At 54.5% G+C, this 27,346-nt stretch overlaps 1 protein-coding gene across 1 annotated transcript in view; it reads left to right on the top strand.

Annotated features, from left to right (window-relative positions):
- ITGA11 (integrin subunit alpha 11) overlaps positions 1 to 27,346 on the top strand; it is a gene marked incomplete at both ends in the record, with an annotated part of 49,035 nt that overhangs the window by 302 nt on the left and 21,387 nt on the right. Inside the window, 6 exons of the mRNA XM_082488968.1 lie at positions 7,435 to 7,546; positions 21,587 to 21,696; positions 24,154 to 24,245; positions 24,515 to 24,629; positions 26,175 to 26,302; positions 26,981 to 27,129. Coding sequence (XP_082345094.1) covers positions 7,435 to 7,546; positions 21,587 to 21,696; positions 24,154 to 24,245; positions 24,515 to 24,629; positions 26,175 to 26,302; positions 26,981 to 27,129 — 706 coding nt within the window. The remainder of the gene's footprint in view (positions 1 to 7,434; positions 7,547 to 21,586; positions 21,697 to 24,153; positions 24,246 to 24,514; positions 24,630 to 26,174; positions 26,303 to 26,980; positions 27,130 to 27,346) is intronic.

Genomic DNA, 27,346 nt, shown 5'->3' with positions numbered 1-27,346 from the left:
GCGGGTGGGCAGCATGGCAAACTCCCGTCCCCCCCCCCCCCCCCCCCAGCTGGGCTGCGGCTGGAGCGGGATTACTTAGTGTTTTTCTGAAGCATCAGATGGTGGGAGGGGAGGAAAGCCCCCCACCCCCTCACCCTCCAAAATAAACCCAGACCCTTTTACCCGGAGTTAACTTTCGTGACCCACAGGTGGTTTGTCCCATTGCACAGGAGGGGGCTGTGGGGTTAAATAAGTGAGAAGAGGTTTTAGGAGGCGAGTCCGCAGCCTCCCCCCGTGCGGCTCGGTGCGTGCGGGACGAGCCCCGCCGGGGGCGGGGGGGGGGGGGGGAGGAGGGAGGGGGGCTCATGCTTCTTGCCGGCCCCTCGCTGGCGTGCTCGGGCTCGCTTCTGGCGGAATGAGACTCCCCGGCAGCGGTCATTTTTGCCGCAATTACATCTGGCCGCCTCCCGCCCGCAGCCCGGGCTCCGAGCAGCCGGGCTGGGACCGCTCCGCGCTGCAAAAGCGGGGGGGGGGGGGGGAGAGGGGAGGGGGAGAAGGGCTTTTCCCCGCTACCAGGAGCGCTGCCACCGGCTCACGCCTCCCCACCAGCCTGCAGCGCTTCTGCCTCCGCAAACATTTCTGAACATCCCGATGGAAGAGGGTTTGGGTTTGGTTTTCTGGGTTTTTGTGTTGGTTTTTTTTTTTTTTTTTTTTTTTTAACTACTACTATTTTTTTTTTCCCTTTCTAATTGCGCTGTTGCTCGATCCTTTAAAGTAAGCCGCAGCGGAGCTGCCTTTCTTTGCTTAATAGGGAACATGTGTCGGCGCGCTGCATGGCGGCGGCGAGCGTGGCGGGGCGCGGGGCGGCCTGCGTGGAGCACCGAGGCGGCGGCGCAGCCCCGGCCGCGCTTACGTGGGCGACCGAGCCCGTGGGGCGAACTCCCCTCGTAGATCTATGACGGTTATCGCAGGGTGTAGTTGGGAGATGTGGCAAATTGGCGACTCCGCCTCGCGCCGGACAGAAATCCTCCACGAGAGCCTTTCTGCCCACGGGGGTTCCTGCCCACGGGGGTTCCTGCCCACGGGGGTTCCTGGAACATGCAGCGATGGCAGCACTGCTGCAGCAAACATGAGCTGTGTGCCGGCGGGAAGGGTTAGTGCTTCCAGCGCTCCGCGGTGGTCTCTGGACTCGGACGCCTTGTGGCTACCGGTCGATATATATCGCTGAGGACTAACGCTGGTGTTTTGCCATCTGGACTAAAAGCAAGTTTGTGCGATGTGTGGGATGACACCCTCCTCTGCGGCGCTGGGCTGAGCTGAGGGTGGCAGGTTTGGGATGTGCATCTTTGGGGATGGTCCCTTCACCGCTGCCTGTCCTGGTGCTTTGCCCAAGGGAACCCCCCCTCCTCGCTCTCTCCAGCAGACCCGGGGGAACCTCCTGCACTCAGCCTCTGTCCCCGCTCCTGCCTCATCCCACGGGCTGGGAGTCCCCAGAGGCACCGTGGCATCTCCGGCGCTTGCTTGGCTATTATCTGTCACCAGCAGTAGAGCCAAGGGAGGAGGCAGGCGATGCAGATGCCTGGCAGACGGTCCCCTTCCGGCGCTGGGGACCCCAGCGCCATGCCTCTGTGCACAGCCCATCTTCGGGACAACCCACGGTGTCCCTAAACTTCGGATCAGGCCAGCTCCTCTGCCCCAAGGCTTCGATGCAAGCAGGGTGCAGGTCTGGGCCAAAAGTGGGAGAGCCTGGCCAAGGGGTGCTGAGCCGGGGCTTGTTGAAATAAACGCCTTCAGTGGCCGTGGATTGCTGGGTGTTTGCTGACACCATGTGCTGGCAGGGAAGCTGCGACTTCCAGAAGGATCCGGAGAGGATGTGCTGAGATGCGGTAACTTCCCTCGTGTCAGACCACGCTTGTGTTTTCCTTCGCTGGTTTGCTTTTCCAGAGAAGGTAGTCAGCCTCTTCCCTCTCTAAAGGGCCACCAAATGGTAAAACTTGCTTCTTTGGGATTGTCTAGGTGGGTTCCCAAGGCATCTTTGAGTATCTTTGGGATTGTCCAGGTGGGTACCCGAGGGACCTCCCCAGTCCAGGTTTTGATGGTGGGTACTTAATTCTGGGTGGCTGCACAGCCCCAAGAGTGGGGCTGAAGGACTCTACCTCCCCACCTACCGGTTGTCCATCCTCAAGCCAAGGCTTGGCCAGGGAAGGTCCGTTAAACAACCCCCCTCAAGGTGCATGGGGCTCTGAGAAGCCAACAACCCCCATGCCCCCCACAACCTATTGCTTTCCTGGTGTCTCCCCGTGAAAGGGGCGATGAGAGACCTACCACTCATTCCTGATGCCCTTTGCGTTATCGCTAATGAACGTGCTGCAAATGAATAATCAACACGTTCCTTAGGGCTGCAAAACGTGGCCATCAAAAGGCTCCTTCCCAGCTTTTGGGGGGCCAGAAGGCTGGAATTCTGGAAGCACAAGGCACTCGTGTAGCTAACGCCCCCGGGCTGTTTGTCAGAGATTTTGTGGGTAACCAGGAATGCTACAAGACACGAGCGGGCGATGACTGATCCTCTGTTCATCCTCAGTATTCCCTGGCTCTCCATCCACCGCTGCAGCAGCCACCAAACCCCGGGGTTGTTTCCTAACAGCTGATGACAAACGCTGGCTTTGAGATAGCGACCTGAAGAGGAATTTGGTGCTTTTCAGCATCGGCAAAGAGTGCTTGATGGGAATTAAAGCTAGAGGGAAGCGTGAGGACACGTGGCCCACTCTGCTGCTTCTCAGGGCCTGCTAGCTTTTGCCCAAATACCCTAGATCAAGCTTAAAGGTTCTCTAATCAAGCTAAATATTTCAGTCCTAAGAAAAGAAAAAGTAATGTGCGTGGCAGATGGGTTGTAGAGGAGCATGTGATGCCACCAAAGCCCACATGGGGGTGGGGATGGGGTCACAGTGGCGGAGCCCACCCCATCACTGGGTGGCTAGCGGCAACCCCAGGGATGCTGAGGATGGAGGGGTTGCAGTGGGGATGCCGGGGTCCATGGACCCACTGCCCCATCGCAGAGGTCACCTCTCCTGCATGGGCTCGAGCTAGGAGAGAGGAAGCGGGCGTGAGAACAGCAAGGCGAGTTTCAAAGTGCCAGACCGAGCTGCTTGACCCCAGCCCACTCCAGGATTTTGGCAGACTTGAGCTTTCCCCTGGCCGCGTGCTCCCGGGCTCCTCCAGCGAGCAGCTCTCTCGTCCCTGCAGGAAAGCAAGAGCCCGGTGAGGCACATGCTCTTCTCGTGTCCCATCCATACCCTTCTCCTCGGGTCACCTGTAGTTAGTGCCCCCAAATCCCATATCCCTCCCGTGCTGCCCCCGAGGACCCGCAGCAGCCCGACAGCAGTCAAGCTGCCTTTGCCCCGGGGAATTCGGCAGAAGAGCCCATGAGGATCCAGATGTAGGTTCCCATGGGCCCAACTCAGCCACAGCCTTTGAGACAGTTCCCTCACCCGTGTCACTGCCCCGTGTCGGCTCAGCCTCTCTCTAGAAACTCTGTCCCGAGAGCGCCAGAAGCCAGCGAAACAGGCTGGGTTTGTACGATGCAGTCAAAAAAAGGAAAAAAAAAAAGAAAAGGAAATTCTTCCGGCAGCTCCACTGCCCAACTTGCATCTCCTTAAATCGTAAAGGTTTGGAGCAAAGGCAGCGAGCAAAAGCCCCAGACCTTACACGGCAGCAGAAGCAGCCTTGGGGCATCACAGCAAGCGCCGCTGGGCTGCGTCATGGCACCTTCCCGGGGTCCCTTTGCCGGCGGCGGATCCCGTTGCCTGCCCGAGGGATGCAGGCAGGAGGCACAGAGGTATGGGCAGGAGGATGGTGCCGGGGCCCCACGAGCATCCCCCTCCTGAAGGTTTCCCTTACAGGGAGGACTTATTTTTATTCTTTTTGGCAGAAAAGGTGGCTTTTATTCCCAGTATTGTTTCCCAAATGTGTTTTGTTTTTTTTTCTTTTCAATATTTGATCCGACAAGAATCAAAAGTTTGGACTCGACAGAAGCTCCAGTTCGGAAAGGAGGTATTTGAGGCTTCCTGCCTTGGCTGCATCGCTAGCAAAACATGTGGCTTTTGGTCACTTATTTATGACAGTGATGTCACTCCTGACAAGAAAATGAGACTTGGTTCTTCGGGTTGCTAAATCTCCTTGACAACCTTTCAAAAAGCTCCCATTAGTTTAAGCCAGTTTAAATATTCTCCGATTATTTTTTTTTTTTCTTCCTGCCTCGAATGCACCCACATCTGTTGACTTTCTGAAATTCCTCCCCTCTGCCATCCATTGCCTGGAAACTTTTTTCCAGATCATTTTGTTTTTCCAGCCCCATCGCCTGCCCCAGTCCCCGCTACCTGCTGTAAGTGGGATGCTCCGGCACGGTGAGCGGCACTTCTCCGGATTCACAGGGCTTTGCACTTAATGAAGAATTCATGCTATTTATTTGGGGGGTTATGTTGCTTTTCGTGACCAGCCTGGCTGCCTTTTGCAGGAGGCTACGCGATGGGGTCCTAAAGCGAGGAGCCATGGAATGGGGGTCCCCCACTTGTCCCAGCATTCCTGTGCTCCCCAAAAGCCTCTGCTTGGGGTTCTGCGGTGCAAAAGCAAAGAAACCCTGCTGAATGCAAAAAAAAAAATCAGAAGAAAACCCGTCACATCCTCTCTGGCTTTTGTTCTGCGCTCAAGTGGTGAAGATGCCTCTGCATTAACTGGAATTGAACGTTGTTTGAAATACTTCAAAAATCCCCTCCCCAAAAGACCCCCCTCCCTCTTCCCGCCAGGTCCAGGGTGTCACCCCGACTCGCCGGTGGCAGCGATGTGACACCCCGGGGCGCTGCCAGCTCCTCACAACCTCCTCTCCTCCCCATGCCCATCACTCCTCTCAATGGCCGGTCCTGGCCTCTGTTTCTCCACTGGGTAATAGTTAACTCAGAGGAGGTTTTAATTTGTTTTGTAATGTTAAATAAGGTCAATCTACCACAAAATATGCTGGCTCTCATCCCCCCCCGTCTCCTTTTTTTTTTTTCCCCTGCTTTCTAGAATTTCTTTTTGTAGGAGTTTAAAGCTCCTTACCTCAGCTCTCCTTGGCGAGGCTCCGCGGTTCTCTTCTTACGGAGCCGATGTTGCAGATTTGTTCCTTTGACTGCAAAAAATCAGGTTTATCCCTAACGTTCCTACCTATAAAAACACTTTCCGTCCTGAATTTTTCTGCCTGGGAAGCGGCATTCCTAACCTCTCCTGTTGACAACCCCTTTATGCTCCCGTAAATACCAAACGTGATCCTTCAGCTGCTTTTAAAGCGATCCTTACGAGGAGCGCCAGGTTCTTTTATTTGCAACCGCAGCTACTTTCTGCCCGCAGGTGAACAAAGAGCTGGGATATCCTGGCTATTGCGCATCCTTCCCTGCGGCACCGTCTCCCATGCAGTCACTTCTTGCTGGGACCTGGGCCGTGCCCCTCTCTGCTTAAGCAAACCCACGGGGAAAACAACATCATGAATTAAAATACCTCCCTGTAGAAGGCGTGCACCATTTGCAGCCGTGCAGGGTTTGAACGTGATGCTGGCCTGAGCCGAAGCCCGTGTGTCTCTGAATAAAGATACACACGGGGATACTGTGGGCTGATACCTGCTGGCTATGGGACATGGACCTGCTGGCTATGGGACACGGACCTGCTGGCTATGGGACATGGACCTGCTGGCTATGGGACACAGACCTGCTGGCTATGGGACGTGGACCTGCTGGCTATGGGACATGGACCTGCTGGCTATGGGACACGGACCTGCTGGCTATGGGACACAGACCTGCTGGCTATGGGACACGGACCATGGGACATGGGTGGCTGCGGCATTCTGTAGCCACCGGTAATAGAGGCAACACAGCACCAGAGCCCCACGGCACAGTGAGTGCTCTTCTCCCCTGCCTGGGGGTGGCCTTTGCCCCCAGCTAGTTTCTCCACTGAATGCACCCAGAAGGGCTGTGGGCACAATTCGCGGCAGCTCCTGCACCCATGGATAGGCAAAGGGGCATCTCCAGCAGCCCCGAAACACTCCAGTCCTGGGGAGACTCACTTGACACCCCTGTCCGCACACCCTGCTGCTGGGTCCGGCTCCTGGCGGAGGGAGGAGCTGCCAGCCCCATCCCCCGGGATTTGCTCCCTGGCAAGCAACTGGCTCTTGAAAGTTGACCCGCACGGGCTGTGAGCACCAGGCTCCCCGGAGCTGGGATGCTGCGGCCAGGGATCCTGTTCCCACTGTCCTGCAGGAAGGGGCATCCTTCAGAGCAGCCCTGGGGAGAGGACGAAGCCCAAAAAATCACCCAATCCAGGTCTGAGCATCCATCCTCCGGGACATCCCTCTCCAAACCCACATCTCCTTTGCAAACCCCCCCAGTGGCACCGACTTTCACTCACGTGGGAAAAATGACTCCCACCTTTGGCTCTGTGGTACAGCAAAACCCTCAGGGACGGCGGGACAGCAGGAGGTGGCCCCTGGGGACAGCTGGGATGGGTGATGGACTCCAGACTGGGCACATCTGGTATGGCCACGCATTTCCTGTGTGCCCCCAGCCAGTGGTCCCTGCTGGGGTGTGTGGGGACATGGTGGTGGCCATCTCCACCACGAGCAGCTGCTGCTCCACAGCTGGAGGAGGAAAGTGTTGCAGAGCAGTGTCACCCCTCACAGGGGGCTTGAGAAGATGCCGGAGGGGAGGACGTGCCCATCCCGGCAGCCTGGCCTTCAGCCGATTCACTCTTCCAGTGGCCTGGAGGAAAAATACTCTTTCTTTTATGAACCAGAAACGCACTTTTGCTTTGGTAGCAGTTGGGTGGCAGCTCGGCGGCTGTGAGGAGCACCTTGGTGCCCGCAGGGGTGAAGCCCCTTTGCAGGTGTGCTGGGGAAGGGGGCTGTCCTCAAGGGCTTGTGCAGCTGTGGCCTCTAAACCCTAAACGAACCTGCTTAAAGCTGCAGCCCCAAGGCTGGATACTCCTCCGGGGGCTCAGTGCTGGAGAGAGCGGTGCTGGGTGGCTGCAGGTAAAGTGGGGCTGGTGTGCTTTGGGTCTCGCAGCCTCCTGTTCATCGTGGCTGGCTGGGGGAATGCGGTGCCACAGAGCTGCTGTGAAGGGGTAAAACCACCTCTGTCTTGCCTGGGACCCTCCTGGGGAATGTTGTGCGTTTGGGGGGAGCAGCATTCCCAGGGTGGTTGAGGTTGGAGCCACCTCTGGAGATCAGCTGGTCCAAGCCCTGCTCAAGCAGGGTCACCTGGAGCAGGTTGTCCGTGGCTGTGTCCAGTTGGGCTTTGCATATCTCCATGGGTGGAGACTGCACAGCTTCTTGGGGTGACCTGTTCAGTGTCTGACCAACATCACAGTAAAAAAAAGTCTTTTCTCCTACCGTCTGGCACCTTGGCTGACGGGATCCTTCTTTTCTCTTCCCAGGGATCAGTGACACCTTCAACATTGACACCAAGAGGCCCAAAATCATAGCTGGCTCTAAGGAAGCGTATTTTGGCTATACAGTGCAGCAGCATGACATCGGGGGGAAGAAATGGTAAGTGAGCACTGCGCCGGGCTCTGCGGAAGAGGGCATCTAAAGCAGCCTGCCCAAAACGCTGCTCCATCCGACCACAAGTTTGGGGCGGGCAGTGCTCCAGCTCTAAGGCAAACCGAGTTCGTTCTTGGTGGTGGTAGTGTGGAGCCAGCCTGGGCAAAGTAGAGAACAGAGACCCTCTTCCTTTCAAAGAGAGGAGTTTTACGTGAGGGTTAACAGTACATTTGGTATTTGATAGGGTATGTGTATGGAGGGTGCTGTGCTCTGGGTCCTGCCCGGTTCTCGGTGGCAGGTGCTGTGCATGAGGCTTTGCGCCAGGCAGGTTCACGGTGCCTTGGGGCCCCTCAGTCTCCGACGCTTGCTGGAAACCCATCTGGGTTTTGAGTCGAGGCCATCCTATTTTATATAGTTTCCATCAAAGAGCTGTGGTCTGCAGAAGTGCTCAGACCTGCCCCGCATCTGTCAGGAGTGCAAGATGAGACTCAGACGGGCTTTGCTCGCGTTTTGGGTTTCACGGCAGGGTTTGCTCCTCGCCAGGGCTGATCCCCGTTGGGCGTTCCCCCACAGATGTTGACGGAGACCCTTTGTGCTCTCTAGGAGCACATCTGGATGCTGGAGCGATGAGGGCAGCTCAAAAGCCCATTAAATTCCCAGCAACTCGACTGCTGTGGAGCTGAATGATCTGCCCCCATGGGTGGGTGACAGCCAGGCTTAAGGCAGCAAGCGAATGTGTAATTAATGCAGATGGATACCTTCGAAATTCAAAATTCGGACCTGCGCTGCCTTCGCATGATCTTTGCCGGTGCTGGAGGGGGCTGTGGGGCCGGACCTTGTCCTGTGCCCTCTGCAAGGAGGAACAGGGGGGTTTGGCTCTAACCCTGGTCTCCCCAAGTGCCGTCAGCACGGCCTGAAACCTCCCCGCGGTGCCGCTTCCCTTCGTTTCACGGAGGGTCGGGGCCAGCCGCCCGGGCACGCTGCGGTGAGCCTTTCTGCTGGCCCCGGGCCCTGGTTTCCCACAGGATTGCATGCTTTTCCCAAACAGTACGGTGCCCCCAGTTAACGGGGTGATGCTGATGCTGTGGTCCCCGTGCTGTATTGGGGCTGCGGGGGCCGTTCGGGCTCTGGTGCTCCCAGCTGCATCTCGGGGAACCGTTTGCGATTAAATCCGCGCTGATGTTTCCACTCTCTGGGTCACCGTTTCCTTCTGCCGTCCAGCAGAGACCTGAGTTAATATTCATAAAGCTTTGAATGGTGGGATAAGGTTCGGCTTTCCGCTGGCAGTGTGTGCTCTGGGATGGGCTGGGAAGGGAGGGGGTTGTGTGGGGTGCAGCCCATGAAGCTGCCTCTGCCCCATCACAGGGAGGGGTCCTGAGCAGATACTTTAGCACCCAGTATCCCCTCTGAAGTTGAGACTCACACCGGCGTGGCGGTGATGAGCTTTTCCACTGCTTCACCTTAAAAATGAGCTCAGGGCTGCTCACGGCTGGGCTGAGTCTCCCCAGAAGCGTGACCGTGCCAAGTACCGGAGCATCCTTGCAGGGGGACATCCCCATGGCCCTTGAGCAGGTTTGCGTGTAGCAGTCAAGGAGGTTTCTCCTAGAGCTGACCCTGTCTGGGGCCACGTCAGGGACCGGCTGGTCTCTTGGGATCCTTTTCATCCTCTCTATCCATGAACCTGTGCTATGGGACTGTTTCCCAACCAGCCAGCTTACACTTAACAAGCCAGAAGCCAGAAACATCTGGCATGGGACACAGCCCTCCACCCTTTCTTTGCTTCAGAACATTGATATTTACCCAAAGAAAGGCTTTTTTTGGGGGGTAAAGAATTTTGGGCAGCCTGACAAGACAATTGCTTGTGGCCAAAGTCACCGGAGCATGGCATAAACACGGCTGTTGAGTAGTTCCAGCAAATTCCTGCAACATTCCCTGCTCGAGACCCGGGTGGGGATGGCTGACGTTAAGGGGTGAAGTTGCTTTGCTTGGTGTGAAGTCTTCCATCCTCATGGAAGGTGATGCTGGGGCACAGCTGGGCAGCACCATGCGCTAAATTTCTAAGCGAATATCAGCCCAGCCTGGTGTCTCCTTCCCTCACCTGCTCACGGGCAGGGCCCAGGCACATCTGTGAGACGGTGGGATGGGGACCATGCTCTCCGGGGTGGCTGATCGACGCTTCGGAGCACGTGAGCTCTTCATTTGCACAGACCTCTGCTGTGAAATATTTTCTATCAGGAATGGATCCAAAACCCCAAAAATGTGGTGGTATTTGCGCTGGCCCCTGCAAGAGGCTGTGGCTCTTCAGAGGTGTTTACCAGGTCAGGGCTAAGGCTCAGAAAGGCTGCGCAGAGATCTTCGGAGAGCCGCGCAGATAAAGCACAGGAACCGAGTGTCTCTGCCATCACATTCCTCCCTTCCTCTGCTTCTGGAGAATATCCCTTTTCCATATCTCATTTCTTCCTAAACATGCCAAAAATCTCCCCTTGGAGGAGAGGAGTGTGACCAGGTGTGAATGGCACACAGGCACCTTTTTCCAGGGTGCTCCTTAAATGACATCGGAGGGTGCAGGCGGTGGGGAAACCCTCCTGGGACCACAGCTGAGCCTTGTTCCCGAGGAAGGACCCTCCTCACCTTCCACCCTGGGCAGGAGATGTAGGGCATGGATGCGGCCGTTGGGTTATTTTGTTGTTTTTTTTTGTTTTTTTGTTTTTTCAATATTTTCAGCCCAATTGTAGCTATAGATGCGGTTTTCGGCATGATCCTGGCTGCACCCTGGCAGAGGGACTGAAATTCCTGTGCCATTTGGGACCTCTTATGCTTTTCTTTCTCATGCCTTTGAGGTGCCACCATCGCTGGTGGGGTGGTCAAGGGTTGGTTTCCCTGGGGACCAGTGAAAGGAGGATTTTTGCCTCCTTTCCCAGCAGGACACTGGAGCAAAGACCAGCTCTGGGTCGTTTTGGCCCTTCTCACATCCCTCCTGCCAGCATCAGGCAGGACACAGCTGTAGTTTTCTTCTCTGTCGGTTCCTCTGCGTGAAAAAATGGATGTTCTCTGCACAGAATGAGTGTACATATATACATAAGTACAGCGTGTATTTGAATGTGCAATTATGTAGTATAAAATGTCTACTAAATATGCGTACCCAGTTAAAAAAATGAAGCCACCGTGACTCACTCTGGTTAAAGGATAAGTGACTGAACAAACAAAACATCTATAGTACAAACCAAGGACGTACAGAGAGAGCAGGATAATAATTGTGCCGCGTCTCGGCCAACCCCAGGAGCTGGCAGGAGGCAGAAGAAATGGAGATGCTGAGATGAAACCGGTTGCTGGTAAGGCAGAAGCCAGACGAGCATCCTTCGATGCCGTCCCAGAGGAGTTCAACAAAATCCACTCAAATGCAGAAGAGCGCAGAGCAACTCGATGGCCATCTCGGAAGCGGGGTTCATACAGCAGCGACGGTTCTAACAACGTGCGGAGGTCCCCCTGCCAAATACCAAATGTGGAATCTGAGGACTTTGGCACCTATCCTTCAGTCTGAGTCTTTTAATGCCACTTTTGGCTAGCGTGGATGGGTTTAGAAGGGTTTCGAAGCAGCTTTTATATATATATACACTTATTTGTGTGCGTGTAGAGGCATATTTGAGTGTGTGCAAGCTTATATATAATATTCTCCAGGTATATTTTTAGTTGTGACTGTTTTCCCTTTTTCTAACCTTTGGGGGAGGGGGACAGATCATTTGCACGCGGGGGCTGTAACCGCAGCCCTGATAGTGGAAAATCTGCGAGGAAAGAATTCAGATTATTAAACTCCGGGGGGGGGGGGGGGGGGGGAATGCTTGGCTATACCCTGCTCGCAAATCTCCTCGATTTGTGGGGCGGCTTTTCTCCACTCACCGTTTTCCTGAGCGGCGAGTGGCTTTCAGACCTCCCTCTCGAGGCTTTCTCGCCCTTTTTCATTAAGCTGGAGGTGCAACCCAAGTGCCTTCTCCAAGTACGTGAATGGAAAAAATGACAGCCGGTTACCGAAACTCATCCTAACGTGCACAGTAGCTTTGTAGAGCAGCAGTCAGTCGGGCAGCGTTCCCAGTGCAGTGCCCGGCGTTACGGGGTCTGAGCGTCCCCCGAGCTGGGCATCTCGGGTGAAACCCGGGGGAAATGAGAGCTCCTGTGCTGCCGCGCTTGGGATAAAGTGGCCTGGCAGGAGTTTTGGTAGAGGGAGAGGGAGTTACTGTAAAAACGGAGATGATCGTGGTGTTGACCTGAAGGGTTGACCTGGATTGGAGCTCCTCTTCTGCCCCAATTCATACTTTGGTTCATGCCATTTCGGGGGCGTTTAAGGTACGAATCGTGTGAGTTCAGGCACGTTTGTTGCTGTGGATGGATTTATTTGGGCAAAATACTTGTGTTCTTAGATGGGAAACGTTTCCACAAACGCACGTGGGATGCATGTCCCTCAAACATGGAAGCTTCCATCCCCATGTGTGCTCTCCTCATGCTGCACATGGATGTTTGTGGCAAACGCAATCTGGAATTGCCTCGAGTTCAGAGAGCAAAAATTCTTAGAGGTCCAAAATCGGCTTAAAAAGGGGGAAAGAAGTTCCCTCTGTCTTTCATCTCCCCTCTCCCAATTGCTTCTCTGGGCTGCTGCCCACCATCCCATGAGCAGGAGCTGTGTCACTCCCCAAAGCAGGGCAAGAGGACCCATTCCCTCCTCCCACGTGTACACGGGAGGACACGCAAACCACCACCCTCGGCTTTCCAATGCCACCAGACACCCCAGTACAGAAGCAGGAGAGGGGAAAAGGCGCTCGGGAGGGGGTGGGTTGTGCCCCCACGGGCCAGCAGCCGTGATGCGCCGCTCAGCGAGTGCCGGGATCGCTGCCCCGCGCCGGCTTCTGTCTGCGGATCGAAAGTTTCCAGCTATGCAAAAAATGAAGCTTGAGAAGAACTGGCTGTGGAAGGAAAGCCCTGGGAATAAACATCCATTAGCCTTCAGAAGCTGCAAAAATAATTAGAGCATTCCCGAGCTGGCTGAGGCCAGGGCTTTGCTGATGCTGCTGGCAAGGTGGCAGGGCTGAGGAGCGGCTCCCCGGCCGCGCTGGCAGCCCTACGGGCTTCGAAGGGCTGCAGGTCTAACATTTGGGGTGCCGGATGCTCTCTAGCTGTTCTCGCCCTCCCGAGCTCGTGTCTCGCGCTGCCCCCACCCCGCTTTGCAGCGCGGGGCTGCTGTGGAGCCTCGGTGCAGGGTTTGGCCCCCTTGAACCCTCCACCCATGCGCAATTCCCTACCGCCTTCAGCAAGAGCTCGTCCCGGCAGGAACCCCGGGGCTGACCACCCCACCGCCCCCCGCTTCCATGGGTGCCCCCCCCAATCCCCGCGGCCGCTCCAGGCACAGACATGACGTTTCCCGTCTGAGCGCAGCCAAAGGGAAAAGGAGGAGGGAGAAGGGAGAAAAATCTTCTCGGTGGATTTGAAGCTATAATTGTGCTGATCTGGAAAAACAGTTAGAGGGTTTGCTATTTCCCTACTACTGCGAGAGGCTTTCTTGGCTGTAATTCTCCTGTGGTTTGGCCGGTACCCGAGCGCTTGGATTATTTTGGTGAAAGGGTACATAACTGCAAAGCATTCCTCCGGTGCGGGGATAATGTCTGCTCCCGGCTCTCCCTCCCACCGCGCCGGGGCCGCAGGCACGGGCTGGCCGCAGGGTGCGGGATGCTGGAGCAGCCCGCCCTGTCTCCCTTGTTCAGGGGTTGTTCCTCTTTTGGCACAGTATGGCCTTTTTTTTTTTCCCCGAAAATCCTGTAAGCTTTGTTGTTGGCATCGCTGGGCTCTTCAGGGCTGCTCCGCACTTTGGTCTGCCCCTGCCTGGCACCTTCCAGATGTTGACTTGGAGGACGGGGGACAATTGGCATCCCCGGGGTTGATCTTCCTTGGCATAAAGCAGTGTGGTTATCACCAACTCCGGGGTCAGTTCGCATCAGGAGGAAGGAAAGAAGAGGAAGAATCTAAAGAAGAGGAAGGAAAACATCTGCCGCCCGGGCCAGCAAAAAAGCAAAACTTGCACTTGGTTTTTTTTTTTTTTTTTTTTTTTTTTTTTCCACAAGGGATCCAACGGGAGGCACGTGCAGGAATGGGGATTTGGGCTGCACGATAAACCCAGCCGCCGGAGAGCAGCTGCCTCGCAGCTTGCGGGCTCCCAGTCATCCCAGCATCTCCATCTTGCCTTCCCCACCTCGAGAGCTTGGAAATTTCCTCTGCCCCAACCCTGTGGGTTTACCCAGAGCTTTCTGAACCGCTGTGGCAGGAGCAGCATTCCCTTACCCACCTTTGCGTGCCGTGACGCACGGGTGGGCTTTCCTCTCTGAGGAGCACCGGGATTTTTAGGAAGGAACAGAGAAGGCCCATCAAACATGAGCTTTGGCAGCCAGGTCCTTGTTGTATAGAGGAAAATTGTCTCCTCAGTGCTTTTTTTTTTTTTTTAAAGCATCCTAATAGTGTTAGCGTTCAGCTGCGGCACTGAAATCCCAGCACTGTTCCCACGGTGAGACTGGGGGAGGCTGGAGGTGGATGGACACCAAGTCCTTCCTGTGCCACCACGATCCGTGTATGCCGTGAAATATCTATAGCCTCATTTATGAAGATCTCTATGGAGGAAGGGGGTCCTGCTCCTTCCCATCCCGTATTGCTCAGCCATAAAAAGGCTTTTGCAATCACATCTTCATCATTTAGCGTTGGGGGCTTGGTGCCCTGGTCTCTGAGCATGGAAAGGCAGCTGGATGGAGCTGTGACATTGGAGCCGGTAACTCAACGGTGCCTCCAGCACGGAGCTGCATGGGTGGGGGAAGCCCCCCAAACGCCGTTAGCTGGTGATAATGGGTGACGGGGGAAAGCAAGAGGCACTCGGTGAGAACCGGAGTCAGATCAACATTTGCTTTGGAAACCTCCAGAAGAAAGCCAGAGATTGCGCGAGTCCTGATGGAACACGTGCAGCCCACCGAGAGCACCGGCCAGCAACTCCAAACGCCGCAGTGGAAAGCCACGGCCGGGCCAAGACTCGCTGACGGGCCTCGCCTGTAAACACCTCTTTATTACGATATCCCTAAGTAAAAGGGAAAAAATTACACCAGGAAAAATAAGAAAGTATCATTACCGCTGACCGCAATATTCTGCGAGTTCCTCAGACATGTTTTGCCCACACACCCGTCATCTGCTATTTTAAGGAGCGCGCCGGTAATTTTGCTTACTGCCATGGCTGCGTAATTGCTGCAGCAGCACGCGGCGCTCGGCCCCTGCTTGCCTCCGTCCCCGGTCCCGTCTCCTGCCGCCGGGTCCCCTCGGGGCTGTTCCCGTGACGTGGCCACTCGGCGGTGGGGGGAGATGGCCCGCGGGGTCCTGCCCGGCCATGGGAGGGGTTTGCAGAGGCGCTGTGGGAACGGGCTGTGTAATTAGGAGCATCCATTCCCGGCCGGACCCGGCGCGCGGAACAGCTGGGTAAATTACAGTCGTGTTTATGTTTCGTTTTTGCAATGAGGGGGGTTGTTGTAAAGCAGAGAAAACATTCATCAGCCTTTTTTTTTTTTTAAAAAAAAAAAAAAAAGCATCCAAGGGCGCTTGTGCGCGTCGGTGGCGGATGGACGGCCTCCAGCCGGTGCTCCCGGCGCAGGAGCAGGAGGGGACGGGGATGGGGTCAAACCTCATGCCCAGGAGCGGGTCTGAGTCTGGCCCCGGCTGCCCGTGCTGGTCACTGCGGGGTCAGCGGGACCCAAACCTCAAAGCAAAGATGTGCTGTGTCTTGTGAGAGAAATCCTCTAAAACTCCGCAAACGGGGGGGATGGAGCACTGCAACTGCTCTGTCGGTAGTAGGTTGTCTATTAATTGGGGTAACATGGGGAGCGCAGGGAGCCTTGGGAGCGAGCAAGAGGCTCGAATGCTTCTGCCGAGGGATGGTTTATCAGGTATTCAGTGGGCAAAACGGTCTCGTGAAGGGTGTAACGCTCCCCTGCAATCGTTGCTGAATAACGAGCCCGAGTGGCTCGTTCGTAGTGTGGCCGCCCAGAGTGGGGTGCTGGAGAAGAGCCCCTGTGTGAAGGACGTGTGCCCAGAAGCAGCGCTAGAGCTGGAGATGGTCAGGAACGGATCGGGACAAGATAATGTTCCGTGCAGGAGAGAAGGATGTGGATGAAACAGGTACAGCCGGGAGGAGCATCCTCTCTTGGGCAGCAGCGCCAGAGACTCCGTCCCTTGCCGAGGTAATGGAAACCTGATGCAGATGGTGTAAATACCTCCCCACTGTAACCATCCTCTTCCTCCTCCTCCTCCCCTGCTGCACCCCCCGGCCTGGGTGAAACCTCTCGCTGCTGCCGGGCGGGAGAGGACAGGTTTGCTTTGCTGCTGGTTTTGTGCGCCATGCTTCTCCAAAACTGTGTTCTAGAACGTACCCAGTCTAATGCACTGTTAACCCAGTGCACATCAGGACGGCTTGATGGTGCTCCCGCACCCAACGCCTCGCCACCAGCCCACGCTCCTCTCCCACACGCCCCAGGCTCCCCCCCAGTCAGTGGGACCACTCTGTAGAGAGACCAAAAAAACCACTTTGTCATCTTCGGATCTCTCTGGTGCGCCTCCCCAGGCTTTGGGCAGCGGTAAGGGATGGATCTGGGTTTAATAACGCACTTGCCATCAGCTCAAACTCCCTCTATGAGGCTGTGTTGGAGGTCGCCCAGAGCTCGGCCACAGCTGTGTGTCCCAGGCGTGTTTTTGTGGTGGCCCTTGGTCACCAACACATGGGCTTTATCCGCTCGTGGGGAGCGGAGCTGGCCGGGGCAGCAGTCTGCCCACGCAGTGCGATGGGGCCATCACCATCAGCAGAGCCATCCTGCGTTGCCTGTGCTCTTCGGCGGAGCTGTCTCGTATTTAAATTCGAAAAAATCACTTTAGATTGATGAAATGATGTACTAGAGGCCACGCAGAAAGCCCCTGTCAGACCAACTTTCAGACCATTTTGCTGTCAGACCATTTTCAGGTCCCACATCCTCCTGTGCCACCATCTCTTCAACTCCTCCGCCGTTTCTGCCTCTCCTTGGACTCCCACCAGGTATTTTTTTCCACCCTCGCCAATGTGGAGAAAAACATTTCAAAGTCCATTCCTCTGTCACGCTCCCTCCAAGGAGCCCCGATCCCATTTAAAGTTTTCCACCGCTGAACTTTCCCTTTCCTGAACCTCCTTAATCGTTTCTTCATCCAGTTCCATCTTGAATAAATTAACTGCAAGTGAATTTGCCTTGCAGGAGATTAAGTGTCCCATTGATTGAAAAATCCTGTGAAAAGCATAGTTGCTTCGCCGTTCCTCCCTTAATCCCTGCATTCCCGGATCACCAGCTAGACATACCTCCCTTTCCTCATTTCTTTCCATTTAATCAAAATATCTCAAGGCTCAAAATGAGCTTTGCGACCTCTCTGCAATGTGCCCGGGGAGCCTGCTGTGCCTGGATGGGGGGGGGGAGGGGGGGGGATTATTCCCTTAAAAAGCCAGGAATTTGCTGGATGCAGAAAGGCTGATGGGTCTGTGGGGTGTGGGGTCATGATGCCTATGGGGCAAAGGGCTGAGCTACGTCCGGGCAAAGGTGATGGTTAATACAGCCCCGACAGGAGCCAGTGCAGGTAAAAGCCAACAGCACTTTAGGGGCAATAGGCAGAATTTAAAACATTGTGTGATAGAGAATAATCCCAGACTGGTGGGGGCCGGCAGGGCCCTCCAGAGCCCCCCCAGTGCCACCCCCCGCCAGAGCAGGGGCACCTCCAGCAGTGGCACAGGACACCTCCAGGCGGGTTTGGAATGGCTCCAGAGGGGGAGACTCCCCCCCTCTCTGGGCAGCTGTGCCAGTGCTCTGCCGCCCCCACAGGAGAGAAGTCCCTCCTCAGGTTGGGATGGGACTGCCCATGGTCACCTTTGTGCCCGTTCCCTCCTGTCCCGTCACTGGGCACCACTGGAATCAGACTGTTCCCACCCCCGGCACCCCCCCTTGGAGGACTGATAAGCGCTGGTGAGACCCCCCTCAGTCTTCTCCTCTCCAGACTGAACAGCCCCACGGCCCTCAGCCCCTCCTCAGCAGAGAGACGCTCCAGTGCCCTCCTCATCTCCGCAGCCCTTTGCTGGGCCCTCTCCAGCAGTTCCCTCTCCTTCCTGACCCGGGGAGCCCCGAACTGGACACAGCGCTCCAGATGTGGCCTCCCCGGGGCAGAGCAGAGGGGGGGATGACCCCCCTCCACCTGCTGGCCACGCTCTGCTTGATGCCCCCCAGGATGCCACTGGCCCTCTTGGCCACCAGGGCACACTGCTGGCTCGTGGGCATCCTGTTGGCCCCCAGGACTCCCAGGTCCCTCTCCCCAGAGCTGCTCTCCAGCAGGTCAGCCCCCGACCTGTACCGCTGCGTGGGGCGATCCCTCCCCAGACGCAGTACCCCCCACTTGCCCTCGTTGAACTTCATGAGGTTCCTCTCTGCCCAACTCTCCAGCCTGCCCAGGTCACGCTGAATAATAAATGAAGATAAATAGGGATTCAATAAATGAAGCAGAACCGGACCTGGGACTGTTGGAGGCAGTTTGATGGTGGTGACACGCTCCTCCAGGAGGGGATGCTGGGGACGGGATAGGCACATTCCTTCGGCTCAGTGCAGGAACCCACAGGTATGTCCAAACAAATTTTTAAGGGCTGAACTCTGGGACAAATTTCCCAGGGAAATGCTGGCTCCTCCTTCACCCGATGCCTTCAAATCAGGGATGGGTGTTCTTCCGGGAGATGTGCTCCAGCCGAACATAATTTATTGGGTTTAGTATTGCGATAACTGTCAGGAATTAGTGTCTGTGACACAGGGAATTTCACCAGACAATGTTTTGACTAAGGGAAAAAAAAAATACCCCGATAATTCAATCAGTGCCGGGCAGCTGTGGCTCTAATTGTTTTAGACACTGAAGCACAACAGCGTTTCGGGTTTTTGTGCCGCCCTGCCGCGCTAGAAACGCTGCGCGCGCTGCTCGTGCACGTGTAAGAAAATCATTTAAAACGGCACCAAAAAAATGCAAATTAAGCTTGACATGTCGTTTTGCCGTTTGCTGTGAGATTTGCCCAGCCCGCCGTGACGGGCACAGCCATCCGGGCAGGACACCGGGAAGCAGCACCCAGCGCGGGTGCGGGTGCCGGCTCGCCGGCAGAGCAGAAACTGGGTTTCCACTGCCCTCCCTGCGCCGGCAGAGCAGAGGCTCCTCGGATATTTCCACTCACAGCCTGGTTTTCCTTTTTATTTTATTTTATTTTTTTTTTCCCCCAGGATGAAAGTTAAAAATACATCCTCAGACATGTTGCTCTGAGCAGTCGGCGCTTTTCACATTTAATCCCTTTTTTTTTTTTTTTTTTTTCCCCTCTTAAATTTGCTTTTGTTTTCCCCATAAGGAGCACATGAAAAGGAAGGCGAGGGCGGGCTTGTTTGGTTCTTATTTTCTTTTAAAGCTTCATTTATTAGCCAAGCCGTGACGCGAGGGCCCGCCGCTTCCCTCTTTGCAGAGAGCTTCGCTTCTTTAGCATCAGGCTGTGGCTGGGGGGGGGGGGGGGGACCGCAACCCCCCAGGGAGCACGAGGGGGGAGATTTGGGGTGACCCAAGGGTGCGCGGGGAGGGGGAAAGCTGGGATGGAGCAGGGGACGGCTCCCTGCTGCGGCAAGATGCTCCAATTGGATTTAGGTGATTTGGGACGGGACCTATTTTATTTTTTGTTAAGGAAAAAAAAAAAAAAATTCCCCAACATTTAGGGCGCAGGTTTACAAACCGCAAAGTAAAGGAAGAGGTTTGTAGGCAACCTGTGAGCTGAGCAGCGTCTCTGACAGCCGATTTCGGTGAAGGCTTCGCGCATCCCTGCGACCGGCACCTTTCAAACAGCTGGAAAAGCCTTTTCCCAAGCTGCCAAGTTTCCGTGAGAATTTGACAGCTTCAGCTAATTAATCACTTAAACTTAACCGAAAAGGGAAAACAATGTCATTGTCTTTGGGAGACAAAAATTCTGTTTTCATGAGCTACACAACCCCTCTGCATTCGTGGCAGCGTCTGTAAATATTTGGGCTTTCTTTGAGCTTCCAGCCCTGACGTAGGGCTGGGGAACCGGGGCCGTGGGTGGTTTGCCCTCGTCACCGTCGCGCCTCTGAAAGAGATGCTTCGACCTAATAACCGCTGGGGTCGGGGAATATTTATTAATGGCTAGTGTGATAGTATTCATATGTGAATATTAATTAACGGGAAAGCCTCAGATGGGATTTTCCGGCTGGTGGGGGGGGGCAAGGCTGGGGGGGGGGGGGGGGGGGGGATCAAAGTGGAGCTGCTCTGAGAATTTCATGTTAAATTCTGTGTTTAAATTCTTCTATTGGAAGGAAGAATTTAAAAATGAGAAGATCGTCTTCTGGGGTGTCTCGACCTTTATTTCTTTTCATCTTCAAGGTCTTTTTCTCTTCCCCCCTCCCACACCCTTTCACTACATTTCGCATCTTCCACCTTCCCCCCGTCTCTGACCATGAGCAAATGGGCATCAATAGTACAGCAGAGGCAGAGGGAAACGAGCAAACTCCTTGTACAGGTCAGGGAGAAGGTACGACGTTTCCCTGAGCTTCTGGATGCTATTGAGGACAGTTCCAGATGGTTATTATTTTCCCCTAATTAATCTCCTCGTTAGCAACGAAGCTGTAAGACAGGAAGTATTTCCATGAGAATCCTTAAATCCTGCTTAGATTTTGGAGGTTTTTAATTTGGTGAGCAATTCCGTTTTATAGCGACGGAATAAAAGAATGAGTGTTTAGCGTCTTTGTAGAAGCAGCGTTTTTTGGTTGTTTTTTTTTTTTTTTTTAAATAATGACCATTTCTGGTCTAACAGAGAACATCTGTGCCGGGGACGGTGCTTTGCCAGCTGCTGGGTAGGGCGGTGCGGAACAAAAGAGGTCCTGTTTATCTGGTGATCCGGACTTGGACGGTTGTATCCACCGATAGGATTTTGAAAGCCAAAAAAAAAAAAGCAATGGTGCAGCTTTATTTTGGGCTAACACATTGGGAGCAGAAGATGCCAATAACCCGTGGTTCGGAGTATTTTTGAGCTAGCCTGGAAGGAACGGTCAAATTCCTCAGGTTCTGCTCTCTTCCTCCTTTGGTTTGCTGTTTTGTACTATTCTGGTCAAGTCCATGTGAAAAAGCGAGAAAAACGCTTGCAATGTCCCAGATACACCCCGGCTAGTGGCACGCTTGGTTGGGTGTATGTGGATTTTTCTCAGCTCCTCTTATTTTAAAGAAAAGATAGATGCCCGACGTCCTCGCTCGCCACTGAGCTGGGGATCCAAAGGTATGGCTCCGGGCTGCTCGTAAGCGAACAACCCCAGGTCGGAGCAAAAGTCCTGGAAAAATCACTTTTTCAGCTTTTTAGTGGGGAAAAGTCCCGGCTCCTTGCTGTTCCTTCGGGTATTGCCAGGCAGGACTCCTTTCGTACACATCCGTGTCCTGAAGACACCCTTGGCATGAAAACATTCCTACCTTAAGCAGCAGTGAGACGGGACACCTCTGTCCCCGCCTTCCCAGGGCCAGCCGTGGGGACCTCAGAGGGACGCTGAGTGTTTCGGTGCCATCCTGGTGCTGGTGCCACTCACGAGCTGAGGTGGTGATGGGGGTCCCCCCTTCTCCTCCCCGTGCCGCCACATGGTTTGGCAGCCCTCGTTCGCCCCGGTTGCATCTGATGGCCATTACCTCCAAGCAGCGGTGAGTCATCGTCCCCAGTTTATTGCTGCCTGCTGTCATGGGAAGGGGAAGGCAAAACAGTGGTTTTGCCGCTTGCGCTGAGTCAGGTCAGGGGAATGATGGTGTCCTGCCAAAAAGGGACCCTCTCCTGATACCTCCTGACCCACATACCGGGGGCTTGGGGACTGGGAATTGTTTTATTCCCCTCCGGCAGCGGCCGTGGGTTTGCTTCCACACCCCCCATCCGGCCTCTGGGCACTGACGGACCCCTCTTTCCCGCAGGCTGGTGGTGGGAGCGCCCTACGAAACCAACGGCCAGCAGAAGACGGGAGATGTCTACAAGTGCCCAGTGACCAGTGACACCCACAGCAACTGCACCAAACTCAACCTAGGTACCACATACCCGCAGGGCAGCGAGGGGGACCGGGCATTTTTAACACGGTGCTTTTTATCACTGCTTTGGTCTGTAAAGATGCACCCTGTTGTGGTGCCCAGATTGTCCCCAAAAGCATGGGAACTGTCTGGTTTGGGAGGATTTTTAGGTAAGGAATTATTTCAGGTGTTCACGTTACTCCTGGTGCTGAGCTTTAAACGATGTTAGGGTAAAATCAAGCAAATTGGAATAAAGTAAAAAAGTTATTTATTTAATACAGCTTAACCCGGTTTATTAAATGACCAGGGTAAACTTATCAACGGATAGTGGTCCCACTAGCAAATACCTGACTGGACATGGTGGTGTCCGTATTCCCCCTCCGGGGGATGCTCGGAGGACGTGCCCACCGCAGGTTCCCTGGGCGCAGGCAAGCTCTGCTCCCAGCATCCAGCCTGCCCCCGCTGCTTTGGTATTTGGGGAATTAATCACCCAGCTGTACCGCCCCCGGGCCCCATCGCTGCCATCGCAGGAGGAGACACCCTGGGGGTGCTCTGGTCCCCCAGACATCCCAATCCCATCTCCCTGGTTGGAGAGATCAAGCTCATTCTCAGGGTTTCTCGGGCCGGTCCAGCACCAACCGCGCCAAAAGCACAATATTGTGATATGGGGATATGCTCTCCCTGGGTCGGGGTAGCGCAAGACACAGGGGGCCAAGTCTCCTCTGCCGCCCAAAGCGGGAGACCCGACGGGCGCGTCCCTGTCTCAGCAGGGCATGCGAGAACCAGGGACTTTCTCATGGTCCTGAGGAGCGTGGCTGGGATTTGGGGGCAAGGTCTAGAATTTCTTAACACTGGAGCATCTGGAGCAGCTCGGTTTGCATTTTGGGGGCTGAGCCTCCCACCCAGTTTAAACCTCAGTGAGAAACTCCCAAGGCAAAGAGGAGGAAGAGAGGAGGAAGTTTGGGTCACCCGCAATATTTGATTGATTGGCTCCAAATATTTTATTTTTTTAAAAACATTGTTTTCTTGTTTTCTTTTTTCTTTTTTTTTTATTTGCTATGGGAAAGTTGAGATTTTTCAAGGAAATAAATCTCTCGTGTGTGTAAATTTGAATCCTGCTAAAAAGCAATCTCTCTTCCATTGGAAATGATGTACATTTGTACATCCTATTTTATCCCCCCCCAACTTGTCTAGTTAGCACAATCCACTGAGGCCATTTGAGTAAAACCAGATGCAGACCTGCCCCAGGGGGGGGTGGGGGGGTGCCAAGCGGACAGCGAGCGTGCAGCAGAGATGACCGTAGCGTGGAGAAGCACGAGATGACGTGGGACCGGGGCTGTGCCCCTGCCTGCCCTTCCCACGCCGAGCGGGCAGCGGATGCCCGAGCTGGCGGGGAGCATCCTGCTGCCCACTGCAGAGCCGCGCTTGCAAGATGCAGCCTACCTGGGTACCAGAGCCGGGCAGCGGGGTGGCAGCATCTCCCGCTGGCGTCCTGGAGGATTTATAATGCGACTCAGACATTTCTCCGGCTTTGCTGCGGCGTGTACGCAGAGAGAGGGCGAGGGCAAGCTCAGGGTGAGAGATAGGGCTGCCGCCGGCTGGACCGCAGGGGAGAGGCGAGGGGTTGCTGGAGGCTGCTCAGCATCGGGCTGAGCCCCCTCCAGCTCGGTTTGCATTTTGGGGGCTGAGCCTCCCACCCAGTTTAAACTCCCAAGGCAAAGAAAGCAACACCCCGGGTTTGCCATTAATTGCCCCATGTGCCCCTTCTCAGTTTGCTTCTCGGGCAGAACAGCAAAAGGGGAGCGCTGGTTCGAGGGGAGCTGCGTTGCCCAGACCCCCCCGAAGTGGGGAGAGGATGGACGGCAGCTGGCACAGCTGGATGCCCCCCAGGCAGAGACAGCTTTGATGCCCTCGTGAAGCTGAGCTGGAGGAACGACCGGGTTAGGCAGCGTTTGTGTCACAGCTCAACAATATCAGCGTTACCAGAAAGGCAGTGCTGCCCCGGGGACCGTTCCCGGCTTCCGGGCTGACATGGGAAACGCAAGTAATGCACAAAGATAAATCAGCCGCTAAGCGCCTGCTGGCCTGGCAATAACGGATGAGATGCTATAGCTGCTCAGAGGGGTTTCTTCCTAAATATTGACTGCGTAAGAGATGTCGTCTCTGACTCAGCTTCATTCCCAGGCAGACGTTTCTCTTTGTTGGTTGAAAGAAACCAGTTGTTGGTTGGTAAGAAAAGAAAAAAAAAAAAAAAAAACCCAACAAAAAGCCAAACAATTCTCAGCTTGAGGACTGTTTCCAAAAAAAACCCCAAAAGCACAAAGTCTGCAGTGTAAGCATGCCGAGGCGGCTCTCCTCCGGCATTCAGCTGGGTTCCCTCCTGCTCCAGAGATGCTGAGGAGCACCACGGGGGCCACGGGCTGGGGGGCTGGCGTCCCTGCCCTGCGGCTGCACCTAACTGCCTCCTCTCTCCGAAGGACGGGTAACGCTCTCCAACGTCTCCGAGCGGAAGGACAACATGCGCCTCGGCCTCAGCCTGGCTACCAACCCCAAGGACAACAGCTTTCTGGTGAGGAACGGGGGCTTTGGCACAGCCGGCCTCCCTGCGCGGGGAGGTCGCCGCAAGGTCCACGTACGTGGCGGGTAAAGGCACGGCAAGACCATGCGTCTCTCTGCATTTATATATGTGCTGTGTGCGCCACAGGGCTCGGAAACCTCACTTTCCGTGCGGGGGAAAAAAGCCAAAGGAAAGGACAGCCTTGCAAAGCAGCAATTAAAAAGTGGCAATTTTAAACTCATCCCTAATCCTTGATTATTTTTTCCCCCCCACCACCCCAGGCCTGCAGCCCTCTCTGGTCCCACGAGTGCGGGAGCTCCTACTACACCACCGGCATGTGCTCCCGGGTCAACTCCAACTTCAGGTTCTCCAAGACGGTGGCTCCGGCTCTGCAGAGTACGAGAAACAGTCTGCCCCGCAGCTCTAACCCCGCCTTTGAAGTCAGAGGGAATTTCTGTTCTCTAGTCGCTTCAGTCCCATTGAGAAAACAAAGCGATGTCAGTGTTTAAGCGAAGGCAAGAGAGCAGAGGAAATGGTTGCAGGGAAGTGATTCAAAGGGGGTTACGTACACGGACATCTGGTAAACATTCTCCTTTTGAGTGACACCCAGGGAAGACAAAAAATACCTTATTCTTCCAAATGCAGAAATAAAAGTATCCAGAACATTTTATCAGCACAGCTAGCAAGGCAAAATAGGGAAAGAATTCAGACCTTGGCCACAGAAAACAAAGAGCTCGTTGACCGAAAGCTAAATATTTAAAATATTTGTAAATTTGGATGCGTGATTTTATTTTGAGGTCTTAAATAAGCTCCTTGGCTTTTCCGTAGGCGGTAAGAAATTGCAGAAGCCTGTCCTGCACCATGAGGGCTCCTAGAAGCTCCTTGTCCCTGCCAGGCACTGGGTGCGATGCCTCAGCTCTATCACCCATTTGCTGCTAATTAATACTCATTGGATAGAGCAGGGCATGGGAAAACAGGACTTTTGAGGGGCAGAGGCAACGAAGTCGGAGCCCACCACCAAATTCTCAGTGTTCTCCTCCCTCTTTATGGCCAGGAGATGCTTTTAGCCCTCGCTGCAAAGGGTAATCGGGTTTTTTTAGAGAGAAGCTGGTTAACGAGCAGAGCGTTATCATTTAGCAAGTGGGATGTGGGAGGGCGGCTCCTCTCCTGGGTCCTGGGGCGAGCGGGGCATCGAGATGGGGGCGCACGTCTGAGGACCACAGTGATGGAGTGACTCGTGTGGCGCTCCGGTCCGTGGATGCGCTCACCCATAAATGACTACAGTGGGTGAAACGGGCAAAGGATAAATACCTGTCACCGGAAAATTCAGCATCTTCTGGTTTTCTGCAACTTTTCTAAGTTATGTTATAAAATATAAGCAAGCCGGGGAGATGTCGCTGAGCAATTTTCGACACTGAAAACGAGTCGAGTGCCTAAATCCCCCTCGGCTTGTACTGTGGAGCTGAGTCCTGGGGTCCTCGCTGGGGATTTTGGCTGCCTCATTGCTGAGGATTTAACGGGGAGGGGAGGAAATGCCCGGCTTGCGTTATATGGCGAGCGCCGGCAGGGCTTGAGGGGTGACTCAGGGGTAAAGCATTGCTCTGCGGGAGGAACGGAGGCCGGATCCTGCCTGCAGCAGGCCGCCCTTTGAAGTATGCAACTGTATTAGACCGGATAAAGGTCCAAATCTGAATCAGAAAAGATACCGCTGAGTGTTATTCTTAGAAAGTTTTCCGCTCTTTTCTCAGCAGAGAGGATGCTTGTGGCTTCTCTCTACCTTGTTGAAGCCCAAAGGTCTTTATGAAGGATTGAAATAAGACTTTTTTTTTTTTCCAAAGAAATCATAAGAGCGAGTACCTGACTGCGAGGAATGAAGCCATAAATCTCCCTTTTCCGAGCGTTGCCAAGGTCTTTCAATAACATACCGCATATTTTTCACAGGATGCCAGACGTACATGGACATCATCATAGTTCTGGATGGATCAAACAGCATATATCCTTGGGTTGAAGTTCAGCACTTCCTGATAAACATCTTGAAAAAATTTTATATTGGCCCCGGCCAGATCCAAGTAAGCCCCCGCGCAACTTGTGTCCCCCCCCCGACCCCGTGTTGGGCAGGGTCCCCTGGCCGCGCTCACGGGGCCGTTTTCAATGTCCCTTTTCTGCCAATACGCTGCAATTTGGCCCCCCGCTTTTTCAAAATAAACTTTCGACGTGTGGATCTTAAAGCTGAGCCCATGGAAATAACGCTCACATTACTGTCCCGAAAGGAGCGATGGAGAGAGCAGCACCCCACAACCCGACCGGGCATGGGGAGGATGAAATCGTATGGAAATATAAAAGTATTGCCCTGCGCTGAAGCGGCTTATTGCAGCTGTGAAGAGCCGTCCATCCTCTTCCTATTAGTAATCGTGGGCAGATTTGGGCAGGGATATCCTCAACAATTTGCACAAATAACCCCCACTGGGTCCCATCCAGAGATGCTGTGGGTACAGCACATCTGCGTCACCCCAAAACCTTTATAGCAGGGCAGGGGCAGCCCGTGTGAGAGCTGGCAGAAAACAGAATTAAAATTGGGCATTACCAATGGTCCCATAGAGGGAAAATGGGAGCAAATGGAGACAGAGTGATTGATTTGTAACGGTGACTGTTTTTTCATGTGATGGACGAAACGCACTCGTCGTGTCGCGGGCCCTCGCTCCACGGCGGGTTGTTGGCGTCTTTTGTGATATTCCTTTAACCCCCAGGTCGGAGTTGTTCAGTACGGAGAAGACGTCGTCCATGAGTTTCATTTAAATGACTACAGGTCTGTAAAAGATGTGGTAGCGGCTGCCAGTCACATAGAGCAAAGAGGAGGTACAGAAACCAGGACCGCCTATGGGATAGAGTTTGCTCGGTAAAAATCGCTCACCTTCCCATTCCTCCTGACAACAAGTTTCTTTCTCCCTGGTGACAAGTGATAGGACGAGAGGAAATGGGTTCAAGTTATGCCAGGGGAGGTTTAGGCTGGATATTAGGAAAAATTTTTTCACGGAAAGGGTTATCAAACATCAGAAGAGGCTGCCCAGGGAGGGGGTGGATTCGCCATCCCTGGAGGTGTTTAAAAAAAGGGC

The sequence above is a fragment of the Vanellus vanellus genome, assembly GCF_965231255.1.
Source record: "Vanellus vanellus genome assembly, chromosome: 11".
Classification (NCBI taxonomy): domain Eukaryota; kingdom Metazoa; phylum Chordata; class Aves; order Charadriiformes; family Charadriidae; genus Vanellus; species Vanellus vanellus.
This window is presented reverse-complemented; position numbering and strand designations above follow the sequence as displayed.